Consider the following 26,824-nt stretch of genomic DNA (forward strand, 5'->3'; position numbering starts at 1 on the left):
TGAAATAATAATAACTAATTTCATTATTATGACATTGTTTTTTCCAGTACAATACTAAATTTTTTGTTATAATTCAATAATTTAATATCTCTCCAAATTCTATTCCATACCATTTGCCCAATACTTGCATTATGAGAATAATGAAAGCATTTCAGACCTAGTTAAAAATATCCAGCGAGATGTGGTTATTAAAAAATAACATTACATAAAAATGTCTATTAATACCAGGTAGTAACAAGCTAGATTTCGATTGTTTAATGGGTATAAACAAAGCATATTTTAGTTTAGCGTATATATTTTTTTAGACTCTGTATTTTGTCTTATTATTTGTTTGGATCTTATATTTTGATAAATTATTTTTTAGACTCTGTATTTTATAAAATAGTTCAAATAGATCCCTAAACCTGATTTTGATTAACACAAAATTAAATATAACAACACAGTTCTACGGCAAAATAACTATTTTTGTTGTGAGTCGTTAGTTTGATGAATTATTTGTAATTTTAGTTTAAAAAATTTTGATAAAAAATCGAGTTTAGATATTTATTTAAATTATTTTAGAAAATACAGAATCTAAAAAATAATTTATCAAAATAAATAATACAAACAGAGTCAAAACACAGTTTAAAAAGACATAAAACTTTTAGTTTATTTAAATAAATTTAAAATTTTGTTAATAATATATATTCATAATTAAACATAGAGATGCTTTGGTTTGTTATTCCCAATACCAAAGCTCTGACAAAAATTGCTACTTTGTACGCCCCATGCAGATTTGACATCTTTATCAGTCGCATAATTGTATCATAAATTTATGTACAAAAACATGAGTAAACAAGTATGCTACCCCAAATGTAAATCACTACTTTCATCGAGCCGAAAAAACAGATATTTGTTACATCTCTATTACAGAATGAAGGCTGCAAGGCGAGCTCCAAAAAAAAAGGAAAAGAAAAAAGAAACTGCAAAAGCCTCAACCTGCAATGCACTTCAGTTGTAGCATTCATCGTCTCCCAACTACTTCAACACAACTTGGGCCTACAATTACTTTAAATGTAGAGAGAAAATATCAGACCATACAATTCGTTTCTCGATAAGCCCTCTTCCTTTCCTACTCTCTTTTTATGTACAGACCTCTGAATGAGAGAGATACTACTGTGGATGAATGCAGAACCCAAGGTGTTCAACAACGCCACCACGAGTTGCTGATCAATGCGACATAGTATACAAGAAGAAACAAGGAACAAGAAATCGCAGGTTCATCCAGCGGGAGTTGATGATAGCGAAGCGGTGATGGACAAAGTTGCGGGGCGATCTTCATCTGCATTGTGATGATTGGTACCGAGGTTTATGCCGTTGGTGTGTTTCTCTCCCATTGTCTCATCTCCATCGCACCGCAACACATTACCAGATGGATTTTCATTGCAACCAGAGCCCGACACTCTATGCTGTTTAAGATATCTCTCTGTAGCATCATGGAGCAACTTCATCATGCTGCCAGAATCTGAGCTAGGGGATAGCTCTTCTTCCCGCTCCGGCTGGATATTCAGGTCTATTTGGCCTTTAAATGGTGAGGTGGATGATTTCACCTTACTAGGATCGTCATCTGAAATTTCAAGGACATCAATATGCCGTTTAGGACTATTTGGGGCATTATTATTATTATTGGTCACTGTGTCATCCTGCAACTTCTCTGGCAAGGGTTGCAGCTGCTGCTGCTTTTTGCGTGTAGTTTCTGCTTCTTTTTCAGATTGCTTCTTCTCACGTCGCATCATTAGTGTACGGAAGCGCCGTTTCACGGTTAGGCAAACGTTACATGTACATGATGGTTTGTGCTTGGGGCCTTTCCCACTTGGGGGCTGGATGCACACAATGCATGAGCAACCAGGTCTATGTCGGGGGTGTTTCGTGGTCGCCTGAGCTGATGCTGGGAGGGAGTCACTTTCTCCCAAAATAGCTAGATTAGCGAGGGTGTCAAGACCCTCAAGAGCTTCCACATTCTCCACATCCTGTTTAGCAGCCTTCATTTTCTTAGACGCAGCTGTTCAATCACAGTAGGACACATTACAGTTTTAGCTTTAACACTAAAATGCATATCCCAATATCACACGAAAACTTTTAATTAAAAATTGAGTGACATGCCCCACAGCTTAAACAAGTTAAACTCCAAATTCATCATACGTGGCAGGATGGGGAACAGAAAACAATAATAAAATACCATCTCCAGCAATCTCTACCTGAAACAGTCGGCAGCAGATCTTGACGTTCTTCTGAAGTTAATTCTTGAGCTGCAGAACAGGAAGATCTGCAAGCAATTTTTTAACAGATTAACAGAAAACCAGATACTGTAAATCTGTAACTCATAGGTCAATTTGACTTTTCACAAAGTCGTAACGTAACAAGTTTGAAGATTCCCCCAAAAGAAATGCAGGCAGAGAAGCAATGAAATCTTAATAGCTCATTTGAAATTGTATCTTTGTTAAGAGAGTTTTTGCGTCCCTAATTGTTGGGGGAAGGTTTTATTGAGAAAGTTCACCGCGCTTAACAGCAGACTTGAGCCTTAAGAGAAAAAGGAGCATATCTATTTTGCCTAATTATATTAGAGCGAGATAAGATTAAGGAGAAGAGGCACATAACTATCGCATCCAATAATATTTGGAAGTGAGATGTAAAGTTTATGTGCCAAAACAGAATTATCATCACAACAATACATGCAGGATGGCGGCTAATACCTTTGTGGGTCCCATGAATTATCAGAACAAGTCCATTTAGTAGGGGGAACAAGGGCATCAGCAGGCAATTTGCGCAATTTGAAACAATCTTCACATTGAACCCATTGAACCTTTTCACTGATACAAATAAAAAAGCATTTAAGCTTGTGTTAACCCATAGCCACAAAAATAACACCACTCTGAAGCATGAAATGACTCAAATAAGAACTAGCTCATAGAATCTTAAAAAAAATATGTATACAGATATCGGAGCTCAAAGCCAAGCAATTTACCCATTGTTAGTTGAAAAAATAGTTGGTTTCCCAAGTACTGGGGCATCCTGTAATGACAATAACCAGAGTTAGTAATCAGCCCTAGACCCCAAATTTTATATTTGCAAAACCCACACACACACACTCATTATAAAAATATAAGTTTGGAGTTTAACACTGTAAAGTTTAAAGGGCAGGACTCGGGAAAAATGAATGATAGGCAGATGGTATTACAATAATAAACACAATAAAATTTGGCTGTTCATATAGTTCTTTCCATTTGCTTGCTTCTAGAAACTAATCAGTACAAACAGAAGTTTATGTAAAATGTAATGATAGTAATATTCAAAATAAAATAAAAACTTGAATATAGAAAAAAAGAACTACAAGATGTCATATTAGGTTTTATCAAGTTTACTTTCTACCACGACACTCTAGAACCCACCATATGACTCATGCTTCATTAGCAAAACAAAAGCCATGGTAAAGCCATTCTAGAACAGCACAGTTATGAACAGCAGAACTTTGAGTGCAAGCAACCTCCATCTTCCTTGCTAGCATATATATGGAATACTTCAATATCAAAAAACAAAAACTTGGCAATGACATATCTTTCTAGAATAGAACTAAATTCAGTACCTCATATTCCTCAAACTCAAAGCCTTCAATCACTATAACACTCGGAACGTGATTGGTAGGAGGACAAAGCAGCCCTTGAGCTTCTTCCCATGTTAGCTTCAGCTCCATCATGTCTTCATTTTCAATTCTAAGGCGCTTACTCTTAGAACCTAAAGTACTACTCTTCCTCTTTCTAGAGATCAACGCTTTTCCTCCTACAACTTCTTTTGCTATGTATCCAGACTTGTCAACTTTTGACCAACAACTAGGATCAGCCAGTTCCACCTGGTTGATTGATGAAAAGCTAGGTAATACTGAGCTAAGATTTAAAAGACGAATAAAAATAAACTTAAGTAGATCTACTTTGAAATACTAACATCTCCGCGTGCTGAAACTCCATTTGCATTCTTGTTTGTTTCATTCTCCTGCCAATTAAAGCAATTAGAAAAAGTAAATAGTATGCTGACATTATTGACAGTACACCAAATAGAGATATCCATGCTAAAACCTAGAAATTTTACAACACAAGATGATAAGCTCAGCTGAAATGCATGCTTTACTCAGTAGTTAAGTTGATGAACATTGAATAGAACAAAACCAAGACCAATGTGAGCTAGAAGTGCATTTGGTGCACATGACTAGAATATATCGGATTGAATTGGGATAAAGTCAATATTTTCTTGTAAGTGGTGCAGTATTGAATTGAATAAAGACTAATTTTTCTATAAATTAATACTTAGTATTTTATTTTACTTTTCCTTACGTTTTTTCTAAAAATAAAAAACTTCCTACAAAACAGGATCTACTAGCATTGGAACTTGAAATAGAAGTGAGACCCTACTACTTTTGAGAGCTCACACATTTGGATGAGATAAATAATCCCACACAAATTGTTTAAGAGTGCTGTCTGGTTTCTCTTTTATTATTTCAAACAAATCCAGCAATTATACACAAATTTAAAATACAGAAACAGAATAAAGAAACTTAGTTCCTTCTACATTTCATGGCAAATTATTGCAATTGCATTATCTTCCAACTTAACATTATAACAAAGTTTCATATCCAGGTATGAATATATTGAAGCCTTCTTTAACAACACCACCCATGGACAATCAGAATAAACGTAATGGACGGTGAATTGAGAAAAGGTCAAACCTGATCTGATGGTGGGGCTGCTGAGGCCTTCCTGAACCCCATGACTAGTTTTCCTTCAGGCTCTAAACGACTAAACGTGACTGCGACAAAAGAACAGCACTCAGACCCAAAGTGGGAGAATCAAAGAACCAGATGCTATAATATAAGCTGACACTACATGCACTAGAAAAATGATATACATATACTGAGCTTAAAATGAGAATCTTTGAGACCACTACACTGCAGCAGTTAACACTTTAATATTTGACCAGATATTCTATCAATGTTATTAAGTACACAAGGACCCAGTAAATCCAAGACAGCAGTAACCAAATCCAACAAACCTAAAAAGAAAAATGAATGGGTACTTGCTGAGCTAAATCATTATTAAAGTGTTTATCCGTCCATATTCAGAAGTAACAATCAACTCCATACTTATAAATTCAATATTTTCCCAAGTGGCAGCAGTTGATTACCTATGTCACCAGCTTGTAATTGCATGGACTGTATGCAAGGGGTAACTCCCTCCAGAACATACATTCTGCTATTGTTATTAGGCCAGAAGCGAAACTGAAATATCCATTCCTTGCCTTTTGCATCCTGGACCTTAAGAGGTAATCCTTCAGGCTGAGAAATTGGAGGAAAGTAGGCCTGCCACATGGAAAACGCATTATTTGCATAAAAACATATAAGCTAAATCACATATCATATGCCTAAAAAGAGAATGTGGTGAAAATACTAAGCCAGAGTGATCTTTAGTGTTGCAAATAATGAAACATGCATCATGTCAATTCAGTTTTCAAGCCACAAATTAGAACAAAGCAGTCTAATAATTGACCTGACAGGAAAGACAAAAAATAATAAAGTGGAGGAGAAGAGACCAACAATATACTAAAATTAATAGAAAAATAACACACGAAAAAATTCATCAGACTTGGTGCACCCAACTCTAAGCATACGTACAAGGTCAAAAATTATCATGATGAATGGTAATGATACATATCAATTAACTAACCCATCTAACCCACCAGCAGGGACTAAAAAATGTATTTAACTTTCAAACAATTGGTGTGTTTACCACCTCTAAAAACCAAAGATTTTTCTTTTGGCACTCCATAAAACCAAAGTTACATTCCACTTAATAACATAAAAACTCACCTCTGCACATTTTTTTGGCAGTACAAGACGTCCAATTCGTCCAGCGTCACTTGCACTTAACATTTTCTCAAACAACGGAGTGATTACAGAATTTGAACTTAAATATGGTTAAGGCGTATGGTTTGGTGATCTTAGAACACGTTAATACAAGAGAATTGCTAAGGGGCACCAGTGGTGCCCAACAACACAAGAAGGAACACTCATAATACAAGCCTAGCAAGGACAGGTATAAATTCCTAGAAAATGTTGCAGCTCTTGATTATGAGTGTTCCCAGCAACACTCATAATACAAGCCTAGAAAATGTTCCTAGGAGAACATCTAAAATTTACAAATAAGAAAATAAAACAAAAGGATACTCTCCAGTTATTTGTTGTAGCTCTTGATCAGTAAATCTAGGCCAATACCGAGGAAGTAATTGATTTCTTCCTCTGGCATCTGCCCGAGGCCTTGCATTGCGAATATGAGTTTCACCAGATGGGTCAACCCCGTTCTGTAGAAATTGTTTTGACAAGGAAGGAGGGGTTGGCCGCAAATTTGTTCCAGAAACCACTAGTTGATCATTTGTTTCAATTGGACCGGAATAGGGTACAATCATACCAAATTGGGGAGTAGATGGATCCTCCTTTAGAGAAGAAGAATGTTGAGACATACTCAAACATGAACTAATTTGCTCCTCACAATTCTTTCCTGTATAAATACGTTCAAAACAAGTATGTTAGCCACTTCTATAGTATCAAATCAAAATTAAGAACTCATACAAATACCCTTATTCTTTCCACTGCATACTGAAGAGCATGAAAGTTAGTACCTGTGATCCCATTTTCATGTATCTCTTGGGCACCAAGCTTCAGGCAACCATTGTGTAATCTTTCAGATAAATCCTCAATTTTTCTCTTCTCCAAGGAACAAGTAGATATCCTTTCATGTATCTCTTGGGCACCAAGCTTCAGGCAACCATTGTGTAATCTTTCAGATAAATCCTCAATTTTGTTCTTGTCCAAGGAACAAGTAGATATCCTTTCTACATTACCAAGTTTGTTTATTGCACTTGAAATGTCAACTTCAAAAGGAACCCTTGGCTGCATTTCAGATGATGGAATAGACGAACTAAATAAGCTAGGGGCTTGCCGCCAAGGAACAGGACCTGATCCAGCCAACTGATTCCAGTTTTTCGTCATAGACAAGTCTTTGAGTCTTTCAGATGGGAAAAGGAAAGATTGGGCCCATGTTGGATTTGACGTCTGAAGTACACAGTACAGAATACTAAGTTGCATGATAATATTTTTTTTGTATTAAAAAAAGGCTTATAAAACCAACTGGTCGAAGTAAACAATTAATTTCACGCACTTTTTTATAAAAAAATTTAGCTCAAAATTAAAATAAATAAGCAACTTTTACATGCTCATATATGCAACCATAAATAAAACTATATCATTTGTTGCAATAAAAAGAATTGAACGTATAGGTAAATTTCTTCCTACCAAAAAGACATTTTTCCTTGCACAGGTAATACATTCAATTCCTCCAGGGTCCAATAATGTAAAGGCATGAATAGAAACAATACATCCACAATGAATCCGCTGCAAAGAAAATACAACCAATATAAGATGTAAATATCCAGAACCGAAGTAACTTTTCTTCTTTTAATAGTATTATACATTTATAATAAAACTATGTAATTAGTCACAAAATTTCTAGCAACCTTTCCACAAGATTCACAACACCTCCAGCCAGAAGCATTTCCATGGAAAGTCTCACAGAATCTTCCTTCCTCAAAAGCAGAACTTGAGCAAAACAGAAGTAAATTAAGTTTTGGAGCAAATCATGCTTAAACATACAATTGACACAAATTTGAAAGAGAGAGAAATTAGTACAGAGTACGCAAATTATAATAAAACCATAATGTTTCAAACTATAAAGAAACAACGTCTATAAAGTTTAAATAAAATAAAGCCTCGGTGTGATTACAATATACTTGAAATGCCAAAGAAATTAGACGTTCTATCATCAAACAGCAAAGAAAATACAAAAGGTAGAGAAAATATAACCAACTGTGCGTAAGAGCTGAGAATAATAAGTTACTATATATATATATATATATATTCCAGTGACCCGCATATTCTCTTACTCCTGAGTATATAACATTTGCAAAAATATTGCTTCACAAGTTCCCTTTTACAAGCAGAAAAGGCAGCAAAAAAAAAAGTAAAAAAAAAAAACAGAACTACCAAGATGAAGGAATATTGCAGTCAACATAGCACAGTCAACAAAGTCAAAGTCCAATTTCAATTCTTAACCATTTGCCACCCCCACTATTGTTAGAATGATAATTAAAGGATTGACACCAATTTATCACCTAAAAGGGAATTGAGTGCGCATATCAGGTTACTTTCCAGTCTCGTACTAAAAATCTTAACAACCTCATAACCCAATACAGACTCAAAGATGTGAAGGTAAACATAATTGTGTTCGGATTAATTGATCTTCAGCAAACTCCGACAAAACTAAGGAAGAATCATAAAATCAAATGAAGCACAATTTAAAAGTAACGAAAAAACATTTGTGATATATATTTGCCAGGTGTTGACTAGATACCTAAAACTAAGTAAAAGCCATACTAATCACAAGCAAAATGTCACATCGATCCTTCTCCACATTCACTGGAGCACTGGATTTCAAAAGGTAGAAAACAGCGTCAAAGAAGAATACCCATCACAGTGAATTTCCATAGCTCTTTTAATTCGAAAAGAGAAAGGGACGCACAAATTGAAATAAGGCAAATTTCTTCAAGACCCGTGATCGTGCTTGATACACCCCAAATCCCGAAACGCAAAACAAAGAAGTAAAAAAAGAAAAATGGTATCTTAAAGCCAAACTCCCCAAATAAACATTTTAATCAGACCTAATCTTCGTTACCAAACCGGCTAATAGCACCATAACCAACTCTCAATTCAGTAAATTACTCCCAATACCCACAAGTAAAACCCTAAACCTCACCGAAATTCAAACTCAAACAGACCACCAAAATCAAAATCACTTTCCACAGTTCAAGCAAAGAGGGAGGAAAAAAAAAAAAGTAAAACCACACAACAAGCCAAATAGAACAGCCGAAATAAAACTGTACTTACGCGCATCGATCACAAAGGTCAGCTAACTCTCCGGTGCGGAGGCGCCATCCCTTTCTGGAGCGCTCCGGTTTCAATTCCTTACACTCAGAATTGTAGCAGACCTTAGGAGCCGGCGACGAAGACGAGGCAGTCGACATCGAAGCTCGTACAACTCTCACTCAAGTCTCTAGAGAAATAAAAAACAAAATAAAACCCCCTTACATAAAACCCTAGAAATCCAGCACCACCATCAGAGAGCTCTTTAAAGAGCAGAAACCAGAATACGGTCTTCGCAACCTGATCTGTACTACTGCACAAAGCTAGAGAGAGAGAAGATAGATAGTTTTGGTATATCTGTTTTAGTGAGAGAAAATATAATAAATCTAATCCGTAAAATTATTTATAAGAGGCTTTAAAAACACGTCTGAGTCTTGTATCTATTTCTTTGGCGTCGTCTGAGTCTTGTGTCTATTTTATTAATTAAAATCTTCTCTTACTAACAAAATTCACTCGCTTCTTTTTCGTCGACGTCGTTGGCACATGCGCAAAATTCCATTTTATCCCAATGGTTCCCTTGCGATTCTTGCCCAACGGTCGGAAGAGAAGAGGGGTGATTTGGTAAATTCGTTTCTTAGTTTGACTCGTATTAAGCCCGCTACTGGTATTACCAAAAATGCCCCACGTGAAAAAGAAAGCAAATCGAGACAGCGCGTGCACACATATATCTACAGTCATCGCGAGTGGGAAACCGCCTTGCCGTGCGAAACGATGTGAATAATCATGCAAGGCCCGCCAAAGGTCATGCAATCACGTAACGCTTACTTCTCAAATTACACACGCGCGCTTTTTTGGTTTGACAACATCTCCCTTTCATACTAATTTAAAAATATATATATATATACACGTAATATCAATTTTTTTTAGGTGGTAATTATTCTACAGCCAATCTAAGCTACTTATTATTAATACTCGATAGAAAATAGAAAGTGATGTTTTAGCAAAAAATAAATAAAATAAAGAAAGTGATACTACTGGCCAGTGGTTATGGTATTAAAGCTTATCCTTGTTTTGATTGGTCGTCATTAATTACGTTCCATTAAAATAAATATATTAATAAGTAATTTAAATATTTGAAGCAAAATGCTAAAATATTATAACGTACATGTATTAATCGTAACGGTTAACTAGTGTGAACGTAGACAGGTGTCACATTATTAATTAGGATATACTCGGATTAATAATTTAATAAAAACAAGTCTTATATATAAAGCCTAGTGATGTCCCACGTTATAGACTCTTCGATCATATATATATATATATGTATGACATTTTAAGAAACATAAAAAATAAAATAAAATAAAAAAATTGAGACAGTTACATTAATTGTTTTATTACCAAAAACCAAAAAACCAGATCCAAAACCACACGCTTTGTTCTTAGTAAGGTTTTCTGTTATATATTTATCGGTAAGGAAAGATATTTCATTTGTCTAACCAAACATTAAAAATTAAGAAGAAAAAAAATAGTTAAATCATTGGTGAGTGGCCATGAGTTGTTTCTTCGCCAAAGCCAAAGATACCATTAATATTATTGGGAATTTCTATAGTTTGGTTTTTTTGTGTCATCGACCCGTGAATAATTTTTCGGCGAAATTTTGTTTTAAGACCATATAGATTATAGATATTTGAAGCAACATGCAAATTTTCAAAAAATTATGAATAATTTATAGTGTCCAAAATTAGTTTAAAACAGGTGATTACACGCCTGACTAATATTTTTATGCGTATGTAAAATAGCAAGTTTGAACCTAGTTTTCAGTACTGTAAATTATTCATAATTTTTTAAAATTTTGCAAGACCGTGAACAGTTTTCGACGAAATTTTCCTTTAAGATCATGTAGATTATAGATATTTGAAACATCATGCAAATTTTCAGAAAATTCTGTATAATTTATAGTGTTCAAAACTAGTTTAAAAATAAATTGTTACACGTGTGACTAATATTTTTAAGCGCGTGTAAAATAATATATTTGAATCTAGTTTTATCAATACTGTAAATTATTTATAATTTTTTTAAAATTTATAAATATTTTAAATAACTGCAATATATATTATTAAAATAAATCACACTAAAAACTATTTACAAAGTTTAAAAAGAAGGGCAAAAGAACCCCACTAGTGTAAACACCCACCACTATTATTTTTATTATAATTATTTTATTATTATTATTATGAGGTAATAGAATAGAATGGATAAAAGAAACAAAGGTGGACGCATTAAATAATTGGATTTTTTTTTAACGTACAATTTGGTGTACGGATTCTATTGATCGAAGTATGCTGTAAATGGGCCCCATTCATCAACGAATTATAATTATACAGCTTTAGTCTCTCTCTCCTAAAATACGTACTGTATACTATTACTACTGTGGTCCTATAGAGGCAATAACTGTCTTTGCCAATTTGGTCAATTTGAAATTATTCGCACTAAAGAGTAAATTTTACGTAACATATATAAGTATAGTAATATCATTAATTAATATAACGATGGCAAAATATTAATGCTAATAATCTAGGTGCTTTCTTTTGTCTCTCGTTATTTGACACTTTCTTTTATGTAAAGTGTACAACTTTTTTTTATTCCACGTTGGCAAAAACAAATGTTTTATCACACTCTTCAATCCATCTAGAACAAGTTAAAGGGTGTGAAATTAAACAACAAAAATAATTAGTGTATTGGCTGCAAAAGTAATTTAAAATATTATCAACAATGACATCGTCATTGAACAAATATATATATATATATAACTTATAATTAATGTTTGTCACAACCCTTATTAAGGCATCTATCAGCACAAGATTAAATAATATATATTTTGTAAGAGCATGGGGCCAAATTGTGTGACAAAATTTGTATTTTATATATTTAAAACTCATCTCTAAAGTAATATTAAAAGTTGCATTAAATTTAGTACATAGATTAGTATTATTAAATTAAAATTTATAATTAGTGAGTTCTGAATTAACGTGACCAATCAAAAATTTTATATATTTATTTTATTTAAAATTCAATTATAATAAAATTATTTTGCATTTATTGAATAATATTATTACATCCATTCTATTATATAATAAGTGTGTATATAATGAAATTTTTTTATTTTAACGGTTTTTTATTTTTTTTGTTAACTTTAACGAAATATTATTATATTTAACAGAATATTTATATATTTAACAGTAGATTGTAAACATAATTTAAACTTAAACTTAAATAAATAATTAAAATAATATATTTTTGAGATATTTTACATTGATAATTATTTAAAAATAATAAAATCATACATTTTTTAACTTAAATAAAATGTAATTGAACTTAAACTTAATATTATATCAAACATATAATATATAATATTTTGTTGTTACTACTAAATTTAAAAACTAGAACAAATATAAACTTAAACAAAAATAAATATATTAATTAATTAAAATATATGATATTTTATAATAATTTAAATAATTAAATCATATTTATTTAAAAATAATAAATGCATATAGATCATTTTTTTTATCTTATAAATTTGTGTGATAGTTTGATTTTTATCAAGTCATTGGAACTTTTTTTCTTCATCAAATTCACCAAAGGACATTGCGAAATACATTAGAAACCAAAAATAATTGATGCACATATATTACTGTCTACACTATGACTTTTTTTATTCTTATTATTAATTTCTTTTTAAATATTATTGTATTTTATATATATGTCATGTAGCAATGTAAATATATATATCAACATTGTGTTTAAATGTCATAGTGATACTATAAAACTATAATTAATTCTATTATATATATATATTTTAAAATAATAAAACAGTTTTTATTAAAATTATTCACAATGTTTAAATTTTAAACTTGTATTACACATTATTTCTACCCAGTATAATAATGTGGTGCAATATTGGAGTATAGTACTAAATTTTATATGCTAAATAATATAACATTTGGTTACTTTTTGTTATACCTTTGGTGACACCAATTGGCACATGTATTTAAAAATTAAAGGCTTATATATATAGTAACGAGCATATGCTGTTTGTTATTAATGGTGCTTGGTACACGTAGCAAGAACCAACAAAATATGACTTATAAGTCTCTATCGCACAAAAATAAACAGTTTCTCACACCACTACGCAAACGTGAATTTCTTGCAATTTTAAACGTGTTTTTCTTGCACTTGAATTTTCCACCATTACCAAAATGACCAAGTACACCACCTCGTTATATATATATATATATATATATATATAGAGAGAGAGAGAGGGGATTGCAAAGGTGTGCTATTGGTGTTCACACCATACAAAAGTGACTTTTTTTTATTAGTTAAATTTAATATAATAATTATTATGAAGTATCACTAGTTAATTATAAAATACTATCTTACTTAAAAAAAAAAAAAAAAATCATAGATTACCAACTCACTTGTTGTTGGTATATAAACCTGAAAACTAACTTGATTACTCTACGCCTAAAAGTAAAATCTACTAAGATTGGTAAAAAGTAAAAGCTTAAACTTTCGATCAGCCAGTTGGCTATTTGATTTTTTTTTTTTTTTTACTAAAACATTATATTAAGATGAAATGATATGTAAATTAATTATGAAATAAACATTTTTATTTAAATTATATTGTAATAAATTAATTGTGTGGCTAATAATAATATTTAAAGATAAAAGATGGGTCTCATGATTAATAATGCATTATTATATGAACAATTAAAACATTATTTATGTAATAATGTGAAGATAGAAAACATAACGGTGGTTGTTGATAGCTAGGTATTAGCTACAGTATAGCTAATTAAGCTACTCATGCAAGGTTCCAAAAATGAATATGAGGTTGAAACAGATCAACATGAAATGTCACATAGAATATGAATATGTAGGGACCCCAAGAAAAGACATACATGCATGCATGTATTGATTGTTAATTTCGATCAATAATTTGTGTAACCTATACTATTACACATATGATAATATAAGTCCTATTTATATATACATGTGTACATACATAAAAATCAGATCATAATGAAACTTTAGCACATTCAATTCTGGCCTATAACAATAATGCATGCATGTTTTTCCTTATTAGTTTTATCCCTAATAGGATTAGAAAAAAGTTAGTCATCGATAAAGTTAAGAATATTATATATATATAGTAACTAGTGACAATGTCACATGTGTTCTTCATCATATAATAATGGTTTGTGTAATAATTAAAGGTTTTTGTTCTTCACATGCTGAATTATTGGCGCTGAGAGAGAGATGGATTTAAATTAGCTTTGTTATTAAGGCTTCGGTTATCAGTTATTGAGAGTGACACTGGTTGCCATTGCTGGCATTAATTCTTGTGCTATTAGTGGAAGGTTTGGGGTGCTTGTTGAAGACATTATTTCCTTGTTCCCGTTAGTTGGACCCAAAATATTCGGCCCAAAGGGCTTTCCCATTTTAAGTAAGTTGAAGCGGAGCGTTTTGGCCCCTGCAGAAGCTCCCGAGTCAGAAGTCATGGGTCAGAGGCGCGTCTGCATACTTAATAGATTCTAAAGCATTTGGAAGGGAAATTCAGTTATTCCTCCGACCAATTAGGGAGCAAACTTATCTGACTAACCACCTAATATTTTTTATTATAAATACCTTGGTCTCATTCAGATGAGGGGATCGAAATCTGACTTAAGCATCGAAGTGTCTTTCTTGCAGGTACTCCCTGATGGTTCGACGATCAGCAGAGTCATCTTCATTGACGGAAAAGGACGGATAACCAGAATTTGTTGGCAAGTACCTCCAGATTTACAAAGACAACATTGTTGCATTAACATAGATGTTGTTATATTTCTAGACTTAAAAGTATGACAGTCCATGCTCTAGCAGCTCTAGCAAAAAATGAGTTAAGTTCTCTTTGTGATAGTAGGATGATTGGGATTCATTGACCAATTATGTTCGAAATGTTATATCTTCTGAATTTGAGGAATTTTTCAAAAAAAAATGAAAGATTGCAATTATAACTATACATATGCTATATATGATTAAACAAACAAATGGGTGAGTAAAATAGTATTTATTATTAAGTTAATCATGCTGTCCATGACTTTTATGTTTTAACACTAAAATATCATCTAAATTTATGATTATGTGACAATAAATATTTTTGTAATGATGAAAAATGAACTTTAGAAAAAGGTAAAATGCATGTATTTATATATGGGGTCAAAATTATATGCTTGATTGCGCGATTTCCTCCAATAAAATTAGCATCGGTACAACGCGTAAAAGGATCTTAATTATTAATTATTTCTTTATGTGAGAAAATCTCGAATTCTAAAAAGTAAAAAAAAAAGTGTTGGCAAATTTTTGGGTACACCCTTCAAATGGGTATACTAGTGCACTTTTTTTTTTTTTTTTTTTGGCTTGGAATGTATTTTCGGCTAATTTATTTTTTATAATTGTGTACATTGTAATTATTTAGAACTTCTTGCAAATTTTCAGAAAATTTTGAATAATTTACAATACCGAAAACTAGATTCAAACATATTGATTTCCACGCGCATAAAAAATATGGAATTTACTCATTAGGTACCATTTGTTTTCACAAAGTATTATTTTGGTACTCTCTGTTTTCAATAATGCTCATATGGTACCCTGTATTTTGAAAACATAGATATTTTGTATCCTAATTAATAAAATTTTGTTAATATGACAAAACTATCAGCAGTTATATATAATTTGTAACTCGTATGATTGAGAGTAATTTAATTAAATTGGTAAAATTTTATTAATTAAATTTGAGTTTAGGGTACCAAATATGTACAATTTTAAAATACAGGATACCAAAAATGTGTAGGGTACCAAATATATACGATTTCAAAATACAGGGTACCAAATGAGCATTATTTGTACACACAAGGTACCAAAATGATATTTTGCAAAAATAGAGGGTACCAAATGGTTACCTCCCCTAAAAAATATTAGTCATATGTGCAACAATATGTTTAAACCTAGTTTTCAGTACTGTAAATTATTCGAAATTTTCTGAAAATTTACAGGATGCTCTAAACAGTTACAATATTCATGGTCATAAAAAAAAATCGCGCTGAAAACTCTTGGCGGGTCAAGAACATTAAGAGTCTCACCGATAAGACTTAAAGTTAAGGCCTCATGAGAAAATTCTCATATATATATATAATATTATTTAAATTTTAAGTGTACCGTACATTATAAAATAGAAAAGAACAAAAAAAAAAAGTTTGATAAGATAGTATAAGTTATATTATTTTCTCTAGAGAATTGTGAAGTGGAACCCACTAATTTTGGGGTGAAACGAAGAGAGGTGAGTTTACTAAATTAATAATTTGAGAAAAATAAAGTGATTTTAAATAATAGTTTAGTTTTGTTTCCTATTTTTCATATCATATATAATTTTTTTTTAGGAAAATGTATTTATTTTCTCCCCACCAATCATAGAATGTAAAGTAGAAGAGTTCTCACTCAGCTTCGAATTTTCATATAAGAGGAGTGGGGGCATACCCTGCTGTGACGTACAAAGGATTATTCAGTTGAAAATTAATTACAAAGAAACGATAAAATTTGGAAATGAAAAAAATAAATAAAAAAAAAAGAAATGGACCCCACAATCACACTGGCGTGTTCAATCATTTGTGTACTCTATCTATTTCGGCTTAAAGCTTTGCTGCGCCTATTTTATATTTGCCTCATTTAGTTAGGCTTTTTAAGCTCTTTTTTAGTTTTAAGGATTAGAAAAAGTCTTTTGAAAGTTTTTGGATTCAAATAAAAAATATATATTAATTAAAGAATTTTTTTTCAGAGAAATTAGGTTCTCATTTCTCAAACAAAATTGGAGAAGGTATTTTTTAAATTAAATACTTTAAAAATAACTTTTTATTTAAGACAATATTTATATAGTAGTTGTCAAAATATAAAAAATAAGTTACTTATTTTATACTTTATGCTATAAGCAAAAACTTAGTCAAATATGATCATTAATCAATTTTCAAGTTTGTCAATACTCGATAGAGCCATGATGATAATCAATGATCACGATTGTGAAAATAGATTCAAACCACAATTCGAGAGAAATTAGGTTCTCATTACTCAAACAAAATTTGAGAAGGTATTTTTTTAAATTAATATTTAAATACTTTAAAAATAACTTTTCATTTAAAACAATATTTATATAATAGTTATTAAAATATAAAAATAAGTTACTTATTTTATACTTTCTGCTATAAGCAAAAACTTAGTCAAACATGATCATTAATCAGTTTTCAAGTTTGTCAATACTCGATAGAGTTACGATGAACATGATCAATGATCACGATCGTGGAAAGAGATTCAAACCACAATTTAACTCATGTTTTTATTTTTATTTTGTGATATAATTTTTCATAAATATTTAGAATTTTTTTTTATTGCACTTATATTTTGAACAAGTGGATGACATAGCTCGTGATCATGTCTACAAGACGGTAGATGCTAACGAAGCTTGGATTATCGCATATAAGTAGTAAAGTTTCCTAAAGGTTCAGTATCATAATAGAGTAGTATGCTGGATTTATTTCTCTTGAGGAGCTACAATTACTTTTGTTGAAGAAAAAATTCTTCAGATAGCGAGAATATGTTCTTGGTGGTATGGCATGGTAAAGCTTCAAGTAGACATAGAGTAGAAGAAATTAATCTATTGAGATAACATTTCCACCAGTTGCTAAAAAGAGGAAGACAAAAGAAAGAGTCAATCAGGGCAAAATGTGAGTTCATCACCAAATTCAAAGTAGTTCAAATCAAAGAGTTCCAAATTTGATGATTACGAGAGTTTAGTTGTGGGCAAAAGAAAACCAAGAAATGCTTGTACACGAGCCAAGGGATGAATATGATTGGTGATTATTCTCTTCGTTCTCCATCTATGTTTCTTATTGTTTAAACTACAAATTATGAACAATTCTCTTTATAACCAGTTTTGGTACTCTTTCTCGTTATTAATCAAAATTGGGAACCCTTTCATTTAAGATTTTAATGCTGATGTTCTTGAAGCAACACTTTGTTCCACTCTTTTCATTTATACTCGAAGTCAAGGTATAAGAGTTCACTGAACTCAAGAACCGAACCAGAAAAACAATGGCAGAAAGAAATAACAAAACTTAGAGATAGAAGAAAAATGAGTAGAAAATGAAGAGCTCAACCGAAAACGATGAGACTCATATCAATATATATATAAGCTAAGCTAGTAGCTGAGACTTTGTTACAACATAATTAGTTACATAACAAAGCAAGGCAACTAATACAAATAACAGATTCTGTTCACTAGAGTGTCCACACTCAGACTCAATTCTAACATCCCCTCAAGTTACATGGAGATGATCTAAGTGTTAACTTGTCACAAAGAAAATGGAATTGAGAAATATGCAAAGGCTTAGTGAGCAAATCTGTTATCTGATAAGCAGAATCAATGTATCAAACTTCAAGTTGCTTGGCAAGAACACGATCTCTGACAAAGTGTAGGTCGATTTCGATATGTTTCGTCCGAGCGTGGAAAATAGGATTTGAGGCCAAAGAACCAGCTCCCAGATTATCACACCATAGAACTGGACAGTGACGTAACGTCAGACCAACTTCACTAAGCAAAGACTGAAGCCAAATTAACTCAGCATTAGCTAAAGCAAGAGACCTGTACTCGGATTCCGTGCTAGATCGAGCAATTACGTTTTGTTTCTTGGAGGACCAACTGATCAAATTACCACCAAAAAACACACAATAACCTGATGTTGATTTACGGTCATCAACGCAACCAGCCCAATCAGCATTAGTATATCCTTGAAGATCAAAAACAGAGGCCGGTTTGAAATGCAAGCCAAGAGTGGGATTACCAACCAAATAGTGAAGGACTCTCTTGCAGGCAGACCAGTGTGTTGTGGTAGGGGCTTTGAGAAACTGACTCAGAAGATTGACAGAGAAGGCTATATCAGGCCTTGTCAAAGTGAGATACTTAAGAGCCCCAACAACACTTCTGTATATGAAAGGGTCATCTAAGAGAGTACCAGTTTGTAAACTAAGTTGTGTGGTCGGACACATAGGAGTGGGTTGAACTTTGGCCTTATACATGTTTGTTTTATGAAGGATATCCTGAATGTACTTTCTTTTATTTAAGTAAATACCTGATGTATCTCTATATACTTCAAAACCGAGAAAGAAGTGGACAGGACCAATAACTTTCAAAGCAAACTGGTTATTCAAATCCTTTATGAACTTGTGAACTTGCACCGAATCACCTCCAGTGATGAGGATATCATCAACATAGACCAAAATAAGTAACAACTGGCCACTTCTACGAGAAAATAATAAACTGGAATCTGATTTGGAGTTGGCAATCCCCACAGTAACAATGAGTGTTTGAGCTTCTCAAACCAAGCTCTTGGGGCTTGTTTAAGGTCATGCAAAGCCTTATTAAGGTTTCAAACATGATTTGGAAATTGGGAGCTAACAAATCCTTGTGGTTGATGCATATAGACTGTCTCGTGTAGCTCTCCATTTAAGAAGGCATTATTCACATCAACCTGTTGTATTTCCCAACCAAATGTAGCTACAAGTGTAAAAATGACCCTTATAGTGCAAGGCTTGAGAACTGGACTGTATGTCTCAAGGAAATCCAATCCTGGAGTATGTTGAAAACCTCTAGCTACAAGTCGAGCTTTGTATCGATTTATGGTCCCATCTGCATTATGCTTTATACGAAATATCCACCTATTTGTCACAACAATCATATCAGGTGTAGAGGGAACCAAAGTCCAAGTGTTATTGTTGTGTAGAGCCTGAAATTCTCTCTGCATAGTCTGTCTCCAGTTCGGATTAGCAAGAGCATGCTTAAAATTGATTGGTTCTAATTCAGATGAGAGATGAGTAAGGTAGGCTTTGGGTTTGAAAGTTCCAACTTTGGACCTAGATACCATGGAATGAGTATTATGAACAGTAGGTGGAATAGGCAAAGTGGCATCTAAGTTGTCAATGGGAATATGAGAGACATTAGGAACAGACTCATGTAAGGATTGGGAAGAATCGGCTGAGTTATGAATATTAGAGGACAAATTTGGTGAGGAAGAAACAGGTGATGACTGAGAAGTAGTATGCGACACTGAAGAAATAACAGTGGGAAGAGAGGTACTTCGATTGACAGTAGAGGGTGTAGGACGTGGAATTGTGTACGCATTAGCATCAATAAATTGGGTGGGACTAATAGTAGAAGTAGACTGTTGAGGAAACAGAGATGAATATGGAAATTCAGACTCATTAAACATGACACTCCTAGCAACATAGACCCGACCACTAGCATGCAAACATCTATATCCCTTTTGATTCATACTGTAACCAATGAATACACACTTGGAAGACCTAAAAGCAACTTTATGATGTTGATATGGACGAAGTAAGGGAAAACAAGAGCAACCAAATTTTTTGAGCATGTTATAGTCTGGAGCACGGTGAAATAACATCTCATAGGGTGAAACAAAATCAAGAACTGGTGTAGGTAATCTGTTAATGAGATATGCAACTGAAGTAAAAGCTTCCCACCAAAACGTGAGAGGCATATTGGCCTGAGCAAGAAGAGTGAGGCCAATATCAACAACATGTCGTTGTTTTCTTTCAACACGGCCTTGTTGTTGATGAGTATGAGGACAGGAATTTCTGCTTTGAATGCCCAGATTTTTAAACAGTGTATACAATGGTTTATACTCGGTTCCTAAGTCAGTTTGGATACTTTTTATCTTGGACTGAAACATTTTTTCAACAAAAGCATTGAATTGCTTGAAAATGAGTGAAACTTTAGTTTTTGTTTGCATAGGAAAAAGCCACACAAATTTAGTAAAGTCATCAACAAAGCTTACATAGTACTTGTAACCATCTATGGAAGTATGAAATGATGGACCCCAAACATCTGAATGAACTAACTCAAAAGAGTGAGTAGTTTTATTATTTTAGCTTTTAAAGCTAAACTGATGCAACTTGCCTATTTGGCAAGCATCACAAAAATCAACTGCATTACACTTAACAGAAGGTGAGACTACAGAAAAAATCTTGGTTAAGACAGACTTGGAAGGGTGACCAAGTCTACGATGCCAGGCAGAAGCAACTTGAGACTTGTCTCTTACAGGATTACTTGTGGTTGTACAGTTTAAAGTTGTAGTATTACATGATACTTTAGTGATTGACTATGGTTGAGGATTGAAAACAACATTTGGGACAAATGGTGAGACTTGAAGCTTGTAGACCATCACTGAGGGAACCTCGAAGAAGTACACACCTCGTGGTCTTGTCCTTTATAAGACAACAAGAAGAGTCAAATTCCAAGACAACATTGTTATCTGTGGTGAATTGAGAGATACTAAGTAGATTCTTAGTGAGATTTGGGACATGAAGAATGTCTTTTAGAAGTAAAGATTGGCTGGAATTAAAAGTGGCTTTGCCTTTGTAATCAACCTTGTTGAGACAACTGTTGAGAATCATTGGCCATGTGATTAGTTGCTCCACTATCCAAGTACGAGGCATTCGAGTAAGTTTCTGGAATGTGTGATTCAGTGATGTAAGCTTGAGATGGCCCAGCTGAAGTAGATGGAGAAGTATCTGTGGTAGTGGAAGCGCCAGTGTAGTTGACATCAAACCTATGATAACATTTCTAAATAGCATGTCCAGGTCGACCACACAGTTGAAAAATCAGCTTGCTTCCACACCCAAAATTCCGTCCAGCATTAAAAGATCAGCCACCATGATATAAACCACGATTACCACGACCATAGCCTCGATTATTTCCTCGGAGAGACAAGGTTGCAAAATTGGCCTGAACATTGTCTAGAGTAGAGCTGGTGAGTTGTAGGAGACACATTTCCTGACTATGTAGACTGAACTAAACATCTTGAATGTTGAGAGGCTCAGATCAATTGGTGAGATTAACTACCGTAGCTTTGAATTCAGGACCAAGGCCTCCAAGAATATAGAGACAGAGACTATCATCGGAAATCGATTCACCAGGTTCAGCAAGAGCTTCGGCATATTGTTTCATCTTCAAAATATACTCATCAATGGAAGATGAGCCTTTCTTTGTCGACTGAAGAAGACCTTTGATTTGTAGAAGCCTAGCCTTGGATTTGGTGACAAATAGCTGAGCAAAAACATTCCAGATCTCAGCAGAAGTGCGGTAGTTGATCACATGTCCAAGCATTACCTCAGTCACAGAATTCATCATCCAATGCATGAGGAATTGATCAAAGCGAAGCCACTGGAAATAAGTAGGATTGGGAGCATTACCTACAATAGTGATTGGTGGAGAGGGAGTTGTGCCAAGGATATAGCCATCAAGATTGTAGGCACATGTTGCAGCAAGAACCAGAGCTCTCCAATAGGAGTAGTTTGTGCGATCTAGTCAGAGATTAAGCGGAAGGAGATTATTATTGGGAAGGCAAATAGGATCGGCTGCCGGAGGAGGAGGTGCAGCGGGAACAACAGGAGGAGGAACTGGTGGAGCATTTTTATTGGCGACTGATCCGTCGAAAGCCATGGCAAGAGTCTTTGATACCATGTAAGAGTTCACTGAACTCAAGAACCGAACTAGAAAAATAATGGCAAAAAGAAATAACAAAACTTAGAGAGAGAAGAAAAATGAGTAGACAATGAAGAGCTCAATCCAAAACGATGAGACTCATATCAATATATATATATATATATGCTAAGCTAGTAGCTGAGACTTTGTTACAACAGAATTAGTTACATAACAAAGCAAGGCAACTAATACAAATAACAAATTTTGTTATAACGGAACTGGTGCCTCGCTAGAGTGTTCACACTCAGACTCAATTCTAACACAAGGCAAACCAATCTTGAAAATAGCATTGCTTACTCTACAGTAATTCATATGAATCTAATGACTATTGGTAACTCATATGTTGATTTTATTAATATATTAAAACATATAAAAATGTATAGAATTTTTTAAAATTTTATTAGAGTGGACAATATAATTTTTACATATATATTTAATTTATTTTTAAAATATATATTATATTAAAATGTCCAAAAAAATGAGGGAGCCTGTGACCATGGCTCCCTCCAGGTCCCTTGGTTCCGTCATTGGTGACAACAAAGCTGGTGGATGAAATGATTGTGTGTTGATTTTCGATTGCATGCTAATATGTCAAAAGTAATGATATATGCACTCAAAATATATAAATAAATATTACACAGAAGCATGACACTATTTTTTAAAATAGTAAATCTCAATTTCGATAAATATTATTAATTATGTTATCTAAGTGTATAATGTTTAGGTACATATTTTGGATAGACATATCATTACTCTTATATCAAAGTCTAAGCAAAAACACTTGCCCTGAAGCCTGCATATTTTTTCTTAGAGAATTGTTAAGGAACAAGAGTGGTGTCCAACACTACAAGTAGGTGACGTATCGTTATTGGTGCAATTCAATATCGAGTCCCATAAATTTGAATTTAATAAATATTATGAAGTACCGCTAATCAATTATGAGGTGTCACCTCATGTGTTATTGTACAAGTTAAAATGTCAAATAAGATAATTCTTTCTCTTAGGTTCGGAGGAGGTTGTCTTTATTGAATTTGATCTTGTTTTGGATATATAGTTAGGAATAATTGTGCCAATGTTCCTGCCCAATGGGCTTTTTCTTCTAAAACTTATGGATTTCTGAATTTTTGGGAGGTGAATCCCCATGTGATCGCCACTTTTTTGTCTGAGGTTTAATTCCAATTCCTTTTTTTGAGAAAAAAAAAAAACTGGTGGATATGGGCACGATGAAGGAGAGATCGACTGGCTTTGTCAAAATTGGGTTATATAGATTTTAATTAAAATTTTAAGCATAAAATTTTTTTATATTAAATTTGATATAAATTATGCCTATCATAAACTTTTTGATAAATATTTGTTTATTTCCACAATTATTTTTTTGTTTCTTTTTCTATTATTAGTTATGATTTATAGGATCTTCTGTTTTATCTCATTACTTGTTTGTACCTTATGTTTTGATAAATTACTTTTTGGATTATATGTTTTATAATATCGTTAAAATAGAACCTTAAACCCGATTTTGGTCAATATTTTCTCAACTAAAATCACAGATAATCTACCAAACTAACAATTTAGAACAAAAATAAAATCATTCTGCTTAAAAACTGTGTTGTTATATTTAATTTTTTATTCATCAAAATTGAGTTTAGTATTCTATTTTAACTATTTTACAAAATATGGAGTACAAAAAGTAATTTATCAAAACATAAAGTCCAAAAAATATACACCCTATTAATTACATGGATTTCAAGTATGTTATAACAATAATATTAAGTATCATACACTTTTTTAAATATATTTGTTTTAATTTCTTTTTTTTTTTTAAATATCTTATATTAAATATTAACATAATTTATTTTTAATTATGACTATTACAATATTATTTAAAAATATTTTTTATTATTAGAGAAATATTTTATTTTACTAAATTAAAAAATTATTATATTCCTTATTTAGTCCGCACCAAGATAATCTAACAAGTGATTGTATTTTAATGCAAGCTCCTATTATCACCGATGTCTGTATATAATTTTTTAATGATAATCCACGTAGCAAAGGATGCCTCTTTCAATTTTAGTATTCCTTTTAAATTAAAAATGTGAAAGACGTTTTTTCTCTAACTTATTTGAAAAATAATAAATAAGTAGGATAATAAACCGAATAAAAATGATAATAATAATAATAAGACAACGTTTAAATCGTAACACCTGCCTTTTTTTTCTCTCTATAAATTAATAAAAGTCAGCTTATGCATTTATTATTTATATACCCTAAATTACTACTTGCCAATTGTCAGGTTACTCTTTTGTTTTTTTCAAAAATATTTGGTCACACCATTCCCACCTCACATATTACAACTTAGAGCATCTCTAAGTGTGGCGATTCTATTATAATTTTTTTAATAAATCTAGCCAATAAAAAATTAAAAATAAATATGAAAGTAATGTAGTCTATCTATTTTTAATAAAACATCATACACCTCATCTACCTACCCCAATACTTGACTAGCCATTTTCCAAGCAACTCCAAGAGTAAATGAATCCATGAACTGCAGCTTAGAGAGAAAAAAAAAAATTAACAATAACAATCAATGGGTTGTGACAAAATTATTTTCAACATGGAAATTGATGGCTGATATGTGAATTCTTGTAAGAACAATAATGATCGAGAGAATGATATTGGGATGTTTTGGTTTAGTTTTGAAATGAATATTGGAATTATAATTATTTTGTTTGGTTTAGTATAAGAGTAAAATGGAATATATTTTGTTTTATTTATTTTTTAAATATTCAATAAAAAAATTTGCAACAAAATAGTCTCTTTTTTTTTTGTAATATTATTTTTGGAAAGGAATAGTTCGGTGCACTAAACATATGAATTATTATATGAGAAATGGGTGAGAATGACCTCTTTTTTTAAAGTAATTTTGTACTTTGGTTTACTTTTGATAATTTTTTGTAAAATGGTCTCTTTCTAAAATTCGATCAGTTGTCTAAATTTTTTGACCAGCTATTTAAAATTTTCGACTGGCTATTTGAATTTTTCGACCAACTGTCTTAATTTTCGACTAACTATCTAAATTATGAGATGTCATTTTGCAAAAAAACTTTAAAAGTAGTTCATTTTGCCAAATGACCCTTGTTATATTCCTATAGAATTCTATTACCAAGCTTCAAACTCCAAACCAAACATAGGAATATGAATTTTCATTCCATTCATGCAAACCAAACATGTTCATTTGCAGTTCAAGGAAATAATTTTTTTTTTTTAAACTAGGTGGCTATCAACTTCATTGACTTATTACCTTGAAGTACATGGGGGTAAGGTGAAATGGTGAATTGAGAGCAAGGGTAGTTTCGGGCACTCCTTCAAATATAAGGTTTCATCTAAACAAAACTATATAAGGACCCAAGTTGAGGTGGACAGTGACGAGGAAGAAGGTTGATCATGAGTGGAGGTTCAACCAAATTGAATGTGTGTTCTTGGGCTGTTTTTATAAGCATTAAATTATTTTAGGGATATAAATATGGAAAAGAGAGAAATAGAAATAGAGAGAAATACTAAAAGGCCTTCAAAATCATAAATACCCATACATACTCAAATATTTTAAAAATAAAACCATCCTTTTAATAGCTGATAATCTTCCTCTAAGAGCTTATTCTGCTTGTCAGACTATTCTCAGATCTAAAATATCGAAAATGAGAAAAGAAAAACAGATTTTTGAGACATGATATTGAAACTAAAAAAGAGGAAGAGAGAGAAAGTGAAATAGATGATAGAGATATGTGAGAATGAGATGATAATCTTATCCAAAGAAATCAGAGTTGAGAGTGGAAGCCACAGATGAGAGAAGAAGAAATCACCATTGATGTAGTGTGCGTGAGGAAGACGAGAGATAGAGAAATGAAAAAAGTATTTTAAAAGCAACATAATTTTGTTTTCAAAATTTACTTTATTTTTATTTCTAAATTAAAAAAATAAAAAGCAAAAGTCACCTACCGAACGTATATCTTTACTTTATTTTGAAATTTTTAATTAAAAATATGAAAAACTATTTTTTTAAGGGTTACCGAACAGACCCTTATGTTTTTAATTTTATAGTAAAATAGCTTAATAATTTTTTTAATATTACATATTACAAAATATGTTCTTTAGCAAATTATTCATTTATTCTA

At 32.3% G+C, this 26,824-nt stretch overlaps 1 protein-coding gene across 1 annotated transcript; it reads right to left on the reverse strand.

Moving 5' to 3' along the window:
- Positions 1-844: 844 nt before the first annotated feature.
- Positions 845-9,376, reverse strand: LOC133794154 (B3 domain-containing protein Os07g0563300). Its single transcript, XM_062231350.1, has 14 exons — positions 9,023-9,376; positions 7,597-7,678; positions 7,376-7,474; positions 6,703-7,135; positions 6,251-6,581; positions 5,894-5,990; positions 5,212-5,386; positions 4,757-4,836; positions 3,979-4,026; positions 3,623-3,886; positions 3,005-3,051; positions 2,733-2,849; positions 2,238-2,305; positions 845-2,041 (listed from the first exon to the last, which is right to left on the reverse strand). The coding sequence occupies exons 1-14, from the start codon at positions 9,157-9,159 to the stop codon at positions 1,260-1,262; spliced, it is 2,760 nt and encodes a 919-aa protein (XP_062087334.1). The 5' UTR covers positions 9,160-9,376; the 3' UTR covers positions 845-1,259.
- Positions 9,377-26,824: the final 17,448 nt, after the last annotated feature.

The sequence above is a fragment of the Humulus lupulus genome, chromosome 8 (genome assembly GCF_963169125.1).
Source record: "Humulus lupulus chromosome 8, drHumLupu1.1, whole genome shotgun sequence".
NCBI lineage: Eukaryota > Viridiplantae > Streptophyta > Magnoliopsida > Rosales > Cannabaceae > Humulus > Humulus lupulus.

Coding starts and splice junctions, on each gene's coding strand:
- LOC133794154 (XM_062231350.1), bottom strand. CDS start 9,159: ATGTCGACTGCCTCGTCTTCGTCGCCGGCTCCTAAGGTCTGCTACAAT. Junction 4,027..4,756: donor CAGCCCCACCATCAGATCAG/GTTTGACCTTTT, acceptor TTTAATTGGCAG/GAGAATGAAACAAACAAGAA. Junction 3,887..3,978: donor GAGTTTCAGCACGCGGAGAT/GTTAGTATTTCA, acceptor TCAATCAACCAG/GTGGAACTGGCTGATCCTAG.